General features: G+C 35.1%; 1 protein-coding gene across 5 annotated transcripts in view; it reads right to left on the reverse strand.

Annotated features, from left to right (window-relative positions):
• Nucleotides 1-17,283, reverse strand: part of SOX6 (SRY (sex determining region Y)-box 6) — a 535,498-nt gene that overhangs the window by 449,230 nt on the left and 68,985 nt on the right. The window contains exon 1 of one of the 5 annotated variants that reach the window (XM_011956276.1): nt 16,876-17,060. The exons of 1 other annotated variant lie outside the window; for it this stretch is intronic. Coding sequence is in view for 3 of the 4 variants with exons in the window: in XM_011956271.1 (XP_011811661.1) it covers nt 11,149-11,183 (35 nt within the window). In the remaining variant the exon portion in view is untranslated. Of the gene's footprint in view, nt 1-11,003; nt 11,217-16,875; nt 17,061-17,283 lie in introns of those variants that run through there. 3 more of the 5 variants (XM_011956271.1, XM_011956275.1, XM_011956272.1) reach the window with 3 other exon arrangements.

Consider the following 17,283-nt stretch of genomic DNA (forward strand, 5'->3'; position numbering starts at 1 on the left):
ACATTAAGAAAAATTTTGCTCATCTTTTTTTCAATAATTATTAATTCAACAAATGCTTAATGACAGTCCACTATATACCAGGCACTGTTCTACAATAAGAATGTATTTGTGTCTTACTTGTCTAAACTTAAAATATTATTAAGGTTTTAAATGAAAGTATTACGTCAGTAAGAGAAACTAAAATAACAGAAAATCTCTAAAGTGCTTAAACATGTGATCTGTTATCTTTTTAATGTGTCAGAAGATCAGAAGCTTTTTAAAGATAAGTAAATAAAATTTTTATTACTTTTAAAGCCTGTTCTTCCAAATGCAGATTAAAATTTTTATTTTCCAGATCTGTACCCTATGGAGAAACAAAATGATTTCTCTTGTTTCCCTTTATAATACAGTTCCACTCACACCAATTCTTATGAGGTTTGGGGATACATGGTGAAGTCTAAAGTTCTTACTTGGGGTAATTCCAGATATCAATTGGCTGTCTACAGATAAAAACACACCTTTTTTTATTATTCATATGCTTGAGCAACCCAGAAAGTACATCTGGCCTTCATGAACTTCATTATTGGCTTCACATAATAGAGGAATATATGTTTGTCCCTTAAGTTGACTCACTTCCCTGCCTTAGCCAAGTGACTCACAGAGGACATCTTCTCATAAACTTTAATTTAGAATAACTCAACATTTTAATCTGTCTCCTTAATTCTTTCTAATGACAAGATCTTCATCATCTCAACAAAAAGCCCATTCCATTTTTAATCAACCATAACTGCTACAAAATTATTTTTTCTGCTTGCCCGTGACTCTGATTCCCTGAGACTCTCAACTACTAACTTGAGTCTAGTGCTCCACAGTATACACTCTTTTCCCTATGATAGCACTCAGCCATCTCAGGACACACACTGAATTCTCCTAAGATTTCTGTTTTTCAGAATAACCATGCTTCATTCTTTTAACCTAAGGGAAGCTTTTGCCAAGGAGCCCAGGAAAGTGTTAGAAACTGAATTTCTCTGCAACTAGACTATTTGTTCAGTTGAAAAAAAAAAAACAACAAGAAGATATGGCTTTTACCTTAATGAAGCAACAGCTTTCTTGGGTAATCATTAAAAATACTTCCTGGCATTTGTTTTCAAAAAATATCCCTCTACCTATCTGCACATGTATATATAAGTGACATACACATTGCTCTTTACTTTCTCTTTTAAAATATCTTTTAAATGGGCACCAACCCATCTTCAGCTCATGTGACTTGGTTGTCTACCCAAGAGGCTACTATCTTCTGCCTTATCACATGGCTTCATTTGAGCCACAGCTCATTTACTAAAAATTATAATATTTCATTCTTTTAAGCCCACAACTGTATCTTCTTATTTTTGGAAACCTAAGATATCAGGCAAGGAATTAACCACTAAACTTCATCCGATAAACCTTAACTTATAATTAGGCTTAGTAATGTGTCTCTGTTAATTACATGCCTTTAACCATCTCAGTTCCATATGCTGGAAATTGTTAACTACTTTGCATCTTTAGGAAAGTAGAAAAAAAAAAAACTTTCAAATCTAGAAAACTTACGGAGGACATCCACCTAATTCATCCTGGTCCTTAGAAGAACATAACTTCCCATCTAAATCTTTTGGGGAGTGCAGGGATGAGGTGAATATGCATCTGCTAGAAAGTTACACCTATGCATTTAAAAGGGAAAAACAAGGTTTCAGTCCTGGCTCTTGTCTGATTTTTGTCTCAATTTTCCTAGCTGTGAAACAAAGATAATAACAGCTCTACTTTAACCATCTCACAGGGTTACTATAAGGCCTCAAAGGAATCTACTGACTTTTCATCTTTCCAAATATTGTGAGATTGAAACTTTGAAGTGTATTTTTACTATGTATATCATTGAAGAAGATGGAAAAAGGCACTACTATAATTCCATAGTCATTTACTGCTCTTAAAATGCAGATAAGTTAAAAAAGTATAAGATAATACTTTTACTTAAGAAAGTATAAGAAAAAGTTCACTTGAAAGTATAACATGTAATAAAAATATAAGGTGCAATGTTATTAATAATGGCACCTCTACAACTTCAAGTGAGACACTCTATAAATCCCCTCCTTTTAAAACCAAAACATTTTAATTAAATCCTCTTTTTTGTCTCCTTTTCCCTCATCACCAACAAAAAAAGGTTCCAGCATAATCTTTTAGCCTTGGACTTAATTACAAATGCCAGCAAAGATTTTCGTAGAATATAATATAAGTATATTCTGACATTTCATAAACCCCAGCCATCCTCTCAGACTGACTTCATTTTCTTTTTAATGTTTTGATAACCTTTTTATATTCTCCTGAAGAAAAACAAAAGTGTCTACCAATATTTTAGCAACTGGCAACACTATGAATATTTTGGTTATTGTTATCTACCTTAAAACCCTTCCATGTGGTCTCATGGCTTTTCTCTGCAAAAATACCAGGTATTTTTTTCTCAACTGCGTCTTAAATTTTTCCAGATTTTTACAGCCCATTATAGCATTTCCACAATAAGATTATAGCCACTGGGGCTGCTCCATGAGTTTAAAATTTGAAAGTTCGGTTCCTGTGTCCAGGAATACAGATTCCCCAAAGCAAGGACACAAAGTGACAGACTACACGGAAAAACAAGAAACAACAATGAAGAAAAGCTGTTAAATGTTTTACACCTAGATATTAAGAAACAAAAACATTTCTACCACCACCCTCACCCCAATCTTAGCTAGCATCAAGTTGCATAATTTTCTCTAAACAGTACATCCAAACCAACCAACAGACTCTATTTTTATGTACTTTGCTTTCTCTCAATCTCCCTTTTTTCACTCTTTTTAATTCACTACATTCCTCTTCCTGATAACAACAACAAATATTTACTGAATGCTTGTAATGTGCAAGACCGTGTGTGCTACATGCTAAGTAAAACATCCAAGAACAAAATGGGCCAGTCCTGAGTGAAGGACAGATACTAAACAAAAACCACACAGATACATAATTTCAAATTGCAATATCTGCTGTAAAATAAATTAAAGGATGAGAAACAAGATCGTTGCAGGGAGACAAGATTTGCATTGGAAGGAGCAGGAAGCGTTTCTCTGAATAAATGGTATTTTCACAGGGACCTGAAGAATGGATAGGAATCACTCTGATGAAGAGTGGAAAGTGGTGCCTTCCAGGTGAGAACACAGCATTATGTGAATATCTTGGTGTAGAATTTAGAGGGTCCAAGAAACTGACACTAGACCAGTACAGTAGCTGGCTCAGAAAGAATGATTTGGGAGAAAGACAAGAGCTGAGGCTGGCAATACAGGGGTCAGATTCTGTGGGGCCAGGGTCTTTTATGTTAAGAATATTTTTTGTTTGTTTAATTAAAGTATAATAGGAAGCCAAGAAAAAGTATTTCTTGGATCCCAAAGAATGGTAGGTGGGGTTTTCCCTACCATACAAGGAATATGGAACTTAAGCACAAATTTTTTTAAGAAGCATGCGAATGAAAGACACCAAATGCCTGACTCATTACCACTAGCATGAAGACAGGGAGATGTAAAACTAGAAAAGGCTTCAACTATATTAGTAATGTTTTATTTCTTATAAACACAGGTATTTATACCATTCTTTAAACATTTTTTATATGACTGAAATTTTCATAATAAAAATTGTTTAAAGAATTAATGAATGCTAAGAATTCACTGATTCATTTCCCTTCCCTCTTCGTTCTCAGGCTCATATCAAATCTTTCAATTTTGAGAAATTCAAGCACATAGAATTTAGAGATCTCCCCTCTTACTCATTTTGTTTCCTGAGCCTTTATTCTCTAGACTTTTAGCATCAGATGTTAGGGGTTCTTTAATTAGCTTATCTTTTGTTTTAGCATACACTATAATCCTTACAGCTTTCCAACAAGCACAGAGTTAATATGAGGATTAAATGAGATTAAAAACACAGCATTTAGCACACAAGAGCTCAATAAATGTTAACTATTTTTATTATTTCACTTATGATAATCTACTATCCCCAGTCTTAAACATAGGCCAGAACATTAGAACTAACAAAAGTCGAGTATATAGGACTAAATAGTGCTCTGGCATTTTGAAAGCATGTATACTATGTATTTTCACAAATACACACACACCAACACATGCACACATATAATGTAGATTTCCAACACTGAATTTTTAGTTTTTGAAAAAGATATTTTTTCTGTGTTCATTTAAGCATTAAATGACAAAATGCTAATTTGAATTGTTTTTATTCCCACTCAAGAAGTACACTGGAAGAAAACGTGCATTTGTTTGTGTGGAATTGCAATGTAAGGCAAGTTTAATATATTTCCTAACTTCTCCTAAGTACAACAATAGTACATTGAAATGACTTATGGTTACATAGAGTTTCAATAATATTCAATAATGTATGGTCCACATTATGTTTAAAAGGCTCATTTTTGTAATAAGAAGTAATTCATGCAAAACCTCAATCTTATAGAATTGAATATTGATATCAAAATTTCTTCTACAACAGGAGGAGCAGTCTTTAGTGGAAGAACATTATTAAAATCATATCTTTTCACTTAATTTTCTTTGTACAAATAGCACAGATCCTCTCATTTCTCTTTCCTTGCAATTCACAAATACCATAAAAGCTGTCTTTAGAAAAGTCCTTATTAAACATCATGATGAAATGAGTACTGGGACCCCAAAAATATCAGAACCTGTAACAGTTTTTGTTAACTAGACATCTGGAAAATACCTCACTGAATCTTTACGTGAATATTTTACTTTAAACTACATTTTAATACCTAAGAACCCAGAACTTCCTCTTGTGAAAAAAAACAAGAGAGTTTGTCACTCAAGATTCTTCAGTTTATATTCCTTGAGGTTTGGACTTAGATTGTTTTAGTAATCACTTCTCCATGCCCATTTCCTTGTTCTTAATCACAAATCTAATCATGTATTTTTCTAAATATTCAAAATTAAATATATTTATCTACTTATGTAAATAGTTTTTAGTTACTCTCTACCAATAGCATGTATAGGGATCTCGTTAACAAACAGATTTAGAACTTTTTAGATTTGTTCCAGCAGCTTGTAAATTCATTTTAGACTTAATTGTTTAAATATATCAACATGCTAATCATTTTAAAAAGTAGACATAAAAGATTAATTCCAAGTTTTTTTTACTTACCAAGCTCCGCCATTCCACCCCACTGCCTGAACAATATTATCAGCTCTTCGGATACTCATTCTTGCTAAGTAAAAGCATATTTCTTCTCTAGCTGGATTAATAATCAACTTTCTAGATAGTTCATTTGTAATTCTCTTCTGGTTAACCCTTAGCATTACAGCAGTCTGCCCAACTCATGCTATTTAATTTATGAAGGTAGAAGGAACAGGGGAAATTTAATCAGGTAGATATCAAAAGGAAAGTAAAAATGAGGGACAGTTTAGATTAGGCCCAAAATAATAATCAGCCTTACTTTTTTTACACTAAACGGTATAAATCTTTGTTAGATATTACAAAAGCATACAGGTCTATATAAATACAAGATACAAGATACATGAAAAGAAAAATCTAACAGGCTTACAGCACACCAGTCCAGTGCATACCAGCCCATGTTTATTGCTTTTTATATGCAGATAAACAAAACTCAGCTCTGGGGACAAGACATACATTTTTCTCTTAGTAGAAAGGTCTGACTTTCAAATCCCAAATGCCTCCTCTCTCAACAGTTGTAGTGACATGGTCCCTTATCCTACAATAAATGTCATCCTAGGCTTCATGGCAATTTTCTGCAAATGCAATCTATAAACACTTGCATCAGAATAATCTAGGATGCTTGTGAAAAATATAGACACCTGGGTCCCACTTGACAAGTCCTAACCACCCAAGTGATTCTTACATACCTTAAAAGTTAGAGAGCCACTGCTCTAGGATCACCTTAAACTCACCCAAGAAGAACTCCAATATAATCCCTTAGAACTCAAAATAAAATTATATGCCTTATTGCTATTTTGACCTTGACCTTTTGCCTTCATTCCAATAACTAAGATTCCACCTTGTTTTTCTGTAGCTGAGTGCAGTAGTCCATCTAAAACCATAACCATTCCCTGACCTTTTAGCTAATTATCTATTTCATATTTCTGGATGTGAATAAGCAAGTCCTATTCATCATAGCAGGTGTGGGGCAGAGTAGTAAGGGTCTACTAGGATAGGAACAGTCTTGGGAGAAAGTTAATATAGCAGACACAATGTATTAGCTAAAAGGTTGGACAACTGACACCCATAACTATATACTCCATTATAGGAAAAAAACTAGAATCTGTCCTTTAACTCCACTTGTTGTCTATGGGTCTTATTGAGGCCTAGCCGCCTATGTCTCTAAGTACCACTTACCCTAGATATTTTTTTCCTTTCTCTGCTTTATGAAACTCTTTAATATCCTGTTTTATGTATTTCTTCTATAAGGTCAAAAGGCAGACATGGCAGCCAGTGGTTTCACAAATTGCTACAAAAGGCCATGTTCATAGCCAGAATGAAGGAAAAGATAAAGGCTATAAAAAAAAAAAAAAAAACATAAAAACCTAAAGGAAAACCCTTGAGAACTGGAATCACTAGTAGACCAAGTAAAATCATATTTTTAAAAAATTTTAAATTCTGATCATTTATTTTTATTTTCATAGAATCTTTTAAGAAAGGTCAACAAAAAGATGATGATTCAAAAGATGATTATGAGAGAAGGTTAAAGTGACTGAAAGAAAAAAGACATTACTGAACTAGTAGAACTCAGAAAATGGATTTTTCTTGGCCTCTCTACCACCTCCTAGATTTATGATCTAGACTAAGTCTCTTAACTTTTCTGTGCTTCAGTTCCTCATCTGCCAAATGAATATAATAAACAAGGTCCTGTGTGTCTCATAGGGTTATTTTTATAATTAAACAGGATCATGTTTATTAAAAAGCTTTGAAACTATAAATACCATATAAATATAAGGGATTACTGTAGCTATATAAATTGTTATTATATAAAATATTATTAACATATTCACAGATAACTTAAAGTGGTAATATTTTTATTGTTTTATTTTATTTTATTTTATTTTAAGAAACTGGGTCTCACTCTATTGATCAAGTTGGAGTGCAATGGCACTATCATAGCTCACTGCAACCTCAAACAGATAAACCCAAGTGATCCTCTCACCTCAGCCTCCTGAGTACTATATTATTTTTAAAGGAAAGTATAAACCATACACAGTGAAAAACTAAATAGAAGTTTGTAAAATGTCTTTCCTAAGGAAATTTTAAGAATATGACCAATATTAGTTAGGGGAAGACTAAGGCAAAATCATCTCAAAATATAGATAAATAATCAGATTAACCTGAGTTTGCCAGTTCATACTTAAGCCTTAAGGTTCTTACCAGAAGGACTTCCAGGTGAGGAAAGGGATAAGGAGTGATACTGGTGACATTTCTCATCCAAAACCATCTACCTAAAGACAGAGTTCAGACTGACTTGAAAAAGCAAAAGCTTGGGGTATTTGTTACATGACATTTGACTTTATCCAACATTGCCCTAAGATTCAATCAAGTGCCATAATTTGATTTAATTGGATAATGTGTACATGTTCAAGGGGAGAAAATCGAAGTTTTAGCCAGTGCAAAAATTGGTTGATAAGAGTTGCCCATGTGAAGAAAAAAGGATTCTTAACTTAAAAAAACAGATAGTTGGCTGGGCGCGGTGGCTCACGCCTATAATCCCAGCACTTTGGGAGGTCGAGGCAGGTGGATCACCAGAGGTCAGGAGTTCGAGACCAGCCTGGCCAACATGGTGAAACCCCATCTCTACTAAAAATATTAAAAAATTAGCTGGGCATGGTAGTGGGTGCCTGTAATCCCAGCTACTCAGGAGGCTGAGGCAGGAGAATTGCTTAAACCCAGGAGATGGAGGTTGCAGTGAGCCAACGTGGTTCCACTGCACTCCAGCCTGGGTGACACAGTGAGACTCCATCTCAAAAAAAAAAAAAAAAAAAACAGTTTCAGTTCCATTGAAACTGAAGAATGTCGAATTTTTTAAAAGTTCCATTTTTAAAAGTTTCATTAAACCATTCAATAAATATTGTTGAACATGTACAATGTTCTAGGCATTGTTCAAGACACTGAGGAATATGAGCAACAAAAACAGTCAAAAATTACCTGCCATCATAGACCTTATATTCAAGTTGGAAAGAAAGCCAATACATTTAAACGATACACAAATTATATAGTGTGTTCAATATTGAAAAAGGTTCTGGAAACAAATAGAACAGCATTAGAGAGAACAGGATTGTTTAGCAGGTTGCAATTTTAAATAGGATGCTCAAGCTAGAGCTCACTAAGAAGACATTTAAGCAGAAACTTGAAGGAGGTGATGAAGTTTGGTGAGATCATTATAGTACAATCATGGGAGTTATTTTTCATCCATGTTAACATTTTTACCACTTTAAGAACAAACGGCCGGGCGCGGTGGCTCAAGCCTGTAATCCCAGCACTTTGGGAGGCCGAGACGGGCGGATCACGAGGTCAGGAGATCGAGACCATCCTGACTATCACGGTGAAACCCCGTCTCTACTAAAAATACAAAAACTAGCCGGGCGAGGTGGAGGGCGCCCGTAGTCCCAGCTACTCGGGAGGCTGAGGCAGGAGAATGGCGTAAACCCAGGAGGCGGAGCTTGCAGTGAGCTGAGATCCGGCCATTGCACTCCAGTCCGGGCGACAGAGCGAGACTCCGCCTCAAAAAAAAAAAAAAAAAAAGAAAGAATAAACAAGACATTCTTATAAACGTACTTTTGTACTATAATAGTGAAAAGCTGTAAGTCACTAATGTAATGGTAAAACAAATCGTGGTACATCCATATGACGGCACACGATGTAGTGATTAAAAATGTTCTCCAAGACTATTAACATAAAAAAATCAATAAAATGAGTTTTTAGATACAAAAATGTATGTATAGTATGATCCAATCTTGCAGAACATTTTTTCATTTGCTCAACAACTATTTTTTAAGTACCTTCTATGAGCCGGGCACTATTCTGGGTACCAGATAGAGGGCAGTAAACAAGCTGGTCATGTTCTTCCTTCTCATACATACATAGATAAAAGACTTATATGAAATATAACAAAATATTACTAGGAAGTAAATTTCATTATGAAAGAATAAGGTAAAATTATAAGTTATTGTATTTCCTCCTTTATGATTAAATATAGTCTCAAATTTCTAAATACTTTCTGAATGGTGCCAAAAATAAATCATGGACTTTATATTGATCTAAACATTATAGTCCATATGTGTTTTGTGATATCTGTGTTTGCATAAATAATAATTCGCAGTCTTACAATATTCTGCCAAATGTGTATTGCATTTTTCAATTATATACCAATTTTTATGTCTCATAACACCTAATGAAATTGAATAACATTGGATCCCTTTCTACAAATACAAAATTTAGGAAAAAGAACAGTTAACTAATTTACCACACTAGAAATACTGTTTAAATTGTAAATTATAACAATGCATATGAAAGTATCTCACACAGTGCCTGGACCAAGAAAGGCTTGCAGATTCTGGATCCTATGCTAATACCTTCCCAGTTACGCTGGAGTTTGTTGTTGTTGTTGCTGTTGTTTGTTGTTTGTTTTTGACAGGGCAAAAAATCTCCATTTATTTAAAATGGAGCTTTAATAGTTACCAAAAAAAGTCTTATCTGAATCCCAGACCCTACCACGACTACCAGGTGTTAGCTTTATTCCATCTCCCCTCAACCAATAAAATGACCAGCAAACAAGTGAGACATTTTTTTTATAATGTTTTTCCAGTCTTCTTTTGATTTCAGTATTTATATTTAAACCATGTAGCAAATGGCAGCTGTCTACCTCTAATTAGTCAAGTTGTCTTGGGCAAGTCATTTCAACTTTCCAGTCTCACTTTTTACATTTTCAAATATAAGATTTGGACTAGAAGACCTCAAAAGTCATTAAGCTCTAAAGTTTCATTATATTACTTTAAGTCTATAAGGTATCTATAATAAATCAAAGGAACACAGCTTCTCAAAAGAATAAAGGCTACAGCAATAGGATGGTTGGCTAGAACAAGAAAACAAAGACCAAGGATTAAAAGAGAATTTGAAAATCTCCCCAACCCCCTGGACCAAGTCCAGCTTCAATCACATAAAGGTTGTTTTGGGACTATAGAAAAGAATAAATATGAAGGTTTCTCAAATCATCAAGAGATGATGTTTTTGCTTAGAAAGAAAAAGTACACTTGTTCCTATACACTCTCTAGTTCTTAAAATATACATACACACATCACCACCAACAACGCCCCTAAATGTTTTAATATTGATATGGAAGGAAAATACAAATCACTCATTTTGCTGAAATAAAGTATTTTAAACCTAGAAAGGATGATTTTGTTTTGAGGGTTTAAAAAAAAAAAAACTGTATTCACTCTTTTTCTATTGCCTCCTCTATATACAAACCCCCAATAGCTCTTAAATTTGTGGCATTTTCTTATGTACATAGAGAAAAATTTGTGTTGCTATTGCAGCAACATCTAAACAGTTTCCTGTAAACTTTCAGTGATGGAAGTCATAGAATTTATGATAAAATCCCGTCGAGTGGTGAAACAAATTTCTTTCATATTTATCATTCATTTTATTCAGTGCGCATTTGAAGGAAAACCTTTTAAGAACACCAATAATGTGAGAAAGCTACAACAACTAAATTTATTGTTAAGTATCACATCATTGGTCCTCCTGGGAGTTCAGAAAGAAAGCTTAAATCACATTTCCTAACACATTGGAGAGCTTCCCAGAGATGTGATGGCCCACAGAGGCAAACCATCCAAAGCATACTGGAATCTCAGAGATGGTGACAAAGAAATATCGCTTTGTTTAATAAAAGCAGACTGGAGTTACCCTTTCAATTTTTTTTTAACAAAATACAAACTCTCTCTTACCCCATTTTTCTTCTTTCCTTCCTCCACCCACTCCTGTTTCACCTGACTAAACTGTAGGTATTTGTTCCATCACCTGACTTAGGGGCTGGCTAGAAATATTAGGAAAAAAAAAAAACAATCTACTATTGTTACATGAGACAACAACCTTTCATGTCCTTGAAGCTCACCATGACCTTTCATCTTTCCTATCCCCAATGGTCTCTCCTAACAACTAAAACTACACTCAGTTGGGCTGAATTCCAGATTGTCATAAAAAGAACCCTGTCCTTTCAAAACAAAACCAATTTTTACACCAAGGTGGGGGAGAAACACAAGTCCATTGTTCCTTCACAGATGGAAGTTGGAGTTACTAAGGCAACTGCTCTAATCCTCCTTTTTACCACCTTTTTCACATCACTGGCCTATCAAGTATGCTACCTTTTAACTCATAAGCTCAAAAGCTGGTAGTCTAACTGGCTGCCCTAATTAGCTACGATTTTCACACTACAGACAACATGATGAGCTAATCGAAATTTGCAAAATAATGACGTACCTCCAGCAAATATTCCTCCTCCTGAGGCCCAGTCTTAGAATAACAATAATGAGACCATTATTAGAGAAGGGCATTAAAATGCTGCACTGCTGCTAAACAGAGAACTTAATTGTTCTGGTCTTGTCCATTGAATCAACAACCTATTGTTGTGGACTTGAAAAATAAAGGACTGGAGAATGGGTGCCATGATGATTGGTCTGTGCGGCCATACCGGCACTCTGTAGAATTGTTTTCTTTTGAAACTCTTGATGGACTAGTAGTTTTGTTTAAAAGTAACATAAAAGGCGATTGTCTGGATAAAAAGTCCTATTTATTGAAATCCTTAGAAGCAGTTGCATGGATTTGTTCGTGACCCCTGAGACAAAAACATAGTGACCATAATAACACCATTTGTAGAGAGCCCTGTTACCACTGCCTACAGTAACATAAGATAAGAGAGAGTCTTTTCTAACTACAGTTGGAAGGAAGGAAGTACTTCTGAGCAGAAAACAAGAATGATAAAAGGTCAAATACTGGATAAAGCTCATTAATAATTAAAAAGGAGACTTTAAAAAATAATGCTAATTTAAGAATTCTGTACAATTGCTAAAGATTCAAGCACATGTAAAAAGGCACACAGCTTGTTTTTTCTTTTCCCACTTTTGAGCTTCTTGGTTAAGAAAAAGAATTAAAATAGAATTATTATTAAATAATTAAAGCAAGATGTCTCAGGATAACCTGGAGAACAAGAAACCCAAAGATTTCTAAATAATTATTCTTATGGTCATACCCAGTCTATATTGAGAATAACAAAATACTGAAGTTAAAGGTTAACTAGTGTAGGATTCTTAGCTGTAGAAAAGCACTGTTTACACACTGTAAAAGTGTCTTCCATATGGGGCCACAGTACATGTTTTCTGTAAAGTCAAACCAAGATTTTAGTGTTGAATTGTGGGGAAGGGATGTACTTTTGCTGTTAGAGGGTATTTGGGGTGAGGGTCTGTTTGTTTTTTACCAAGCAAAATCTGCATTATATAAAAATGTATTAAATTGTAAATAAGACCTCTTGCTTCATTCAAACTGTGCTTTGCTTCAGTTATCTTCATCTTGTTAGGCTAAATTAATTAACAATCTCACTGTTGCACATTTTCTCTTTTCATTACATCAAATAATGGCCGGTATGTTAAGAAAGCCCTCACCATGGGAATTCTGCAACACTACTGCTAAGAAGAGTTTCTGTGTATCAATGTAACAATATTCATTTCATAAGCATTTATTAAATGTACTTTTACTGTTGACAACCAATTAAGCACCTAAATTCTTAACATGTTATCAATTGAAAACCATTTTTTCAAAAAGCAAAACTAAACTAAAAGTTTCAAGATACTTTAAAAAGGAAAAATAAATCACATTGTATGCCCACAACCAGGTTTCACCATCAACTTTACCTAAAATAAGAAGAAACAGATGAAAATTTGACATGTATGTTTTCATGGATACAAGACAGTATTGCATAAAAGGTTTAAAAGACACACCCCAAGCCATTCGTTCTGTTCCTTGCTGTGGAATGTTTAACGTGATAAATGGAATGCTTAGAATTTCATTGGTAAATCCCATTATTTCAAATCTATAAGAATGAAATGTTTTAAACTCTTTTGTAAGTTTCCTTTTCAACCTGAAACTCTGTAGCAACTAGAATTATGCAAATGGACAAAACACTAAAGCTCTTTTTAATCTTTTCCTTGATCAACCAGTGCTTCTTTCTCCAATCACAGCTTTGTGTGTGATATCTTTCTGCTAGCATTTCTTATTTAATTAAAACAGACACTGACAGAAGGACATGGATTAGTACTGTAATGATGCATTTACTTAGATTAATCGGAGGCTCCTTTTAGAGTAATGGCTTAAACAAAGAACAAAAGGAAATTGTTATGAAACAGCCTTTTATCCCAGGCAAAGGTCGCATTATGAGGTTTTTAATTTTGTCAGCTTCTGTTATACTCTGCCTTGCTAGTGGAACATGAGAAGTGCTTTTACCCCCAATAAAGCCAGTTATTATAAAAACAGCCATTAAAGCTGCAAATTAAAATGTCTGATTTTTAAAACAGGTTACTTAGCTTTCAGAATATCCTAATTAGCATGTTGTACATTGTTGTGAGGAAAAGAAGACTAAATGCTAATGACCTACCGCCAGGTGACCACACTGCTGTGCACAATAATAAGGACCTTTCCAAGTAATAGGATGAATTAACCAAGTACAGGTCCCCCATCTAACACCCCTTCTCCAAATACAGCTTCAGACGAATGGAGGGTCGACTGTTTGGATGTGTTCAGTAAGGCCCCACTTCTGTCCAGAAGACTCTCAGCCACTAAAAGGCAGACTTCTTTCTATTACAAAATAAAGTAAATGAAATAGCAATACTATATACAGTCTGAAGTTAGAAAAGGCAACAGTCATTTGACTGCAAAGCACAATGAATTAAAGAACCATGCCCCAACAAAACCAACTCTGCCTCTTTTCATCCAACCTTCCCCAACCTATCCCTCTCCCCTCTGCCTCTTTAATAAGTTGAGCTTGCAGAGTATAAATGGAGCTAAGGTTTGAAAGCTCAGTCTTTTTTCATAGCACTGATTTTTACACCATGTTGTCTTTAACCAGCTCAAAGGTAAATTGAGTTTCCTTTTTCTAAATGTTGTTTTTGCCTTCTGTGTACTGACTACATCCACTGATACTTCTCCTTAGTCAAAATTGCTCTTGACAAAGGATATATTGTCCTTAGCATTTCCTACTGTATGAACTTACCTCAATTACTTGCCTACTTCTAGGTATTTTCTGCTTTATCTTTCTTTATGGACTAAATGGTTCTGTGCCCCACTATACATTAGGTTAATATGTGGACTAGATGGAAAATATCTCCACAATTCCCCACAGAGAAAACATAATCCACTTTAAGTCTCACACAAATACTCCTGAGTAGCTTGCTCTAGAAATTTCTTGAAACCAACAGGAAATATTTTCGTTGGAACAAGAAATCACTGAGGATCATCAGTGCCATCTATCCCACGGACTCATTTGAAAAGGAGTATTATTTGAGGTTGTATCAATTATCTACAGCCATAAGAATGCACAGGTTTAACCAACCCAAAACTCAGTGGCTTAAATCAGTAAGTTTTTTTTTAGTTTATGCATCTGTAGGTCAGCTGGACATTCCTCTGGTTTTAGTTGAGTTCACTAACATATCTTGTGGTTGGCCTTGGCTGGGACAACTGGTATAACTCAACTCTGCTTTGTATGTCTCATCCCCCAACACGCTAGCCCAGGATTGTTCTTCTATAGTGAGAGAAAAGAGCAAGAGTGTGAACAGAAATGTACAAGTGCTTTTACAAGCCTCTACCTGTGTCACATAAGCTAACATCCCATTGGCCAATGTAAGCTAAATGACTGATCTCAGAGTCCAGTCATGAGGACAAATGCCCTATCAATATTGGAAGGGAACTGCAAAGTTTTAGGGCAAAAGTCATAAATAGAAGGAAGGATGAAGAAGAACTGGGACCTTTAAAGTATTCAGTCTTAGCAAAGAGGCCAAGGTCATTTGATGACTCCCAAAGTTCATCAGCAGAAACTTCTGTTTTGTTCCATTTTAACTAATGCTGTCTACATAGCCACTCAAAATTGATGTCATTTTTATTTTAATAAGTGAGAAAAATTCTTTAAAAGATAGTTAACAAACAACCCCATCACACCTTATCTCCATTGACTTCCAATTTAAAAATTACAACTATTAAGCTAATCCTAAAATGTGACCTATACAAGTTCGCCATTTATTTTTGTGTACTGAATTATTGTGAATCAGTTACACCTTAATAAGAGATTTCAAAACTACAAACATTTTTGTCTCAGATGCTTCCCTTCCACTGACAGAAACAACATTTGAGGAGCTATCTAATGGATACTAGACCCAGAATTTTGTTCATTACTATATCTTAGAGAGTACAGACAGTTTTATTCCACAGAATACCAGAAAACAGTATTTCACACCTCCTTACAACAGCAGATATAGCCACAATAGCAGTGTTTAAAAATAAAAATTCTTTTGAAGTCCAATCCCTATCAGAGGGTACTACATGAGAAGGTGCCCTAGAATAAGATGATTAAGAAGCTAATTTTAAGCTTTGCAAATTTTCTGTTTCTACAAAAGATACATGAGGAAAGTATCCATGATGATTTCACCAGTTTCCCAAAGTTAATCTAACAGTCCCTATATACAGCTTTAGAGATATATCTCAAGCCAGTTACCAGTCTTTCCACTCACAGACACACATCCAACAGGAATAGGAGTGATTACTGGGCAGAATTCCTAACCCCTATGGCAAGGGAAATACTATCCTGTAGCACTACTCAACAATTATCCCTCTGAGCAATTAAAATAACCAATGAAGTGGGTCTCCAAAAGGAGCCTTCAGCCATTCCTTCATTTGAGCCAGCACTGACAATGAGGTTGCCAAAGCTGGCACTAACACCTGAGGAACAAGAAACAAAGGCCAGCAAAGCTCAATCTTGCATCCAAAGATATTAAAAAGGAAACTAAATGACACGGAGAAGACATTCTTAAGAATTACCTAATTAATACAGAAAGGAAAAAAAAATAACATAATAAAATCATTTCTATTCCCTTTTCATTTTTTCCACATTCCTTTACAACTTATTTTAATAATAATTTTGTTTTAAAGCAAAGCCCTGGGTGATGGTTTGCCTTTTATAAGTTACTAGAGCTGTGATTCAAGGTCATGGAAAAGAGCAAAGCTAATAGGTCCATATAAAAATCAAGGCTAGCATTGTGCCCTCGTTAACACTGCATTCCATGTTCAGAGAGCTGTACTAATTCTTCTCAAAGGAAGCAGCTTAGGTTCGACTCAAAATTTCCTTTAAAAGTCTCTTTGCTTTGACAGAGAGGCAAAGAGAAACAAAAGTGCTTGCATATCAGAAAAGGAAAGGACCATAAAGAACAAAGACAGAAAAGGAAAGCTCAAACTCCTTAAGAACATTGTCTCTACAGATCCATTCACTTGATTCTATCATTTCACACATACATATTTCACATGCATACATATATCTCATCTGGTACATAGTATATGCTTAAAAGTTGTGTTGATTAAAATTATCATACAATTAGAAGAACAGATAAGAACAGAAAAAAAGTAAGCATACTGTCTTAAAAGAAATTATATCACCAGTCACATCAGATATTTAGGAAGCCCCAAGTTTAGAGTTTCTAACATTTGTTTTAAACTATTTTTTACAGGATGACAGGATGAAATGAGATGAAACATGGGTCAAATTACATGTGAAGCCACACCTACCTTCCCAGATTTTTTTTTTTTTTTTCCAGAGAGATATGGTCTCACTAAGTTACACAGGCTGGCCTTGAATTCCTGTGCTCAAGTAGTCTTCCTGCCTCAGGCTCCCTAGCAGTTGAGACTACAGGCACACACCACCTCCCAGCCTGATGTTTTACAGAGATAAAAATATGACTAAAACTAACCCCGGCCGGGCGCGGTGGCTCAAGCCTGTAATCCCAGCACTTTGGGAGGCCGAAACGGGTGGATCACGAGGTCAGGAGATAGAGACCATCCTGAGCTACACAGTGAAACCCCGTCTCTACTAAAAAAAATACAAAAAACTAGCCGGGCAAGATGGCGGGCGCCTGTAGTCCCAGCTACTCGGGAGGCTGAGGCAGGAGAATGGCGTAAACCCGGGAGGCGGAGCTT

The sequence above is a fragment of the Colobus angolensis genome, unplaced genomic scaffold, assembly GCF_000951035.1.
Source record: "Colobus angolensis palliatus isolate OR3802 unplaced genomic scaffold, Cang.pa_1.0 Scaffold412, whole genome shotgun sequence".
Classification (NCBI taxonomy): domain Eukaryota; kingdom Metazoa; phylum Chordata; class Mammalia; order Primates; family Cercopithecidae; genus Colobus; species Colobus angolensis.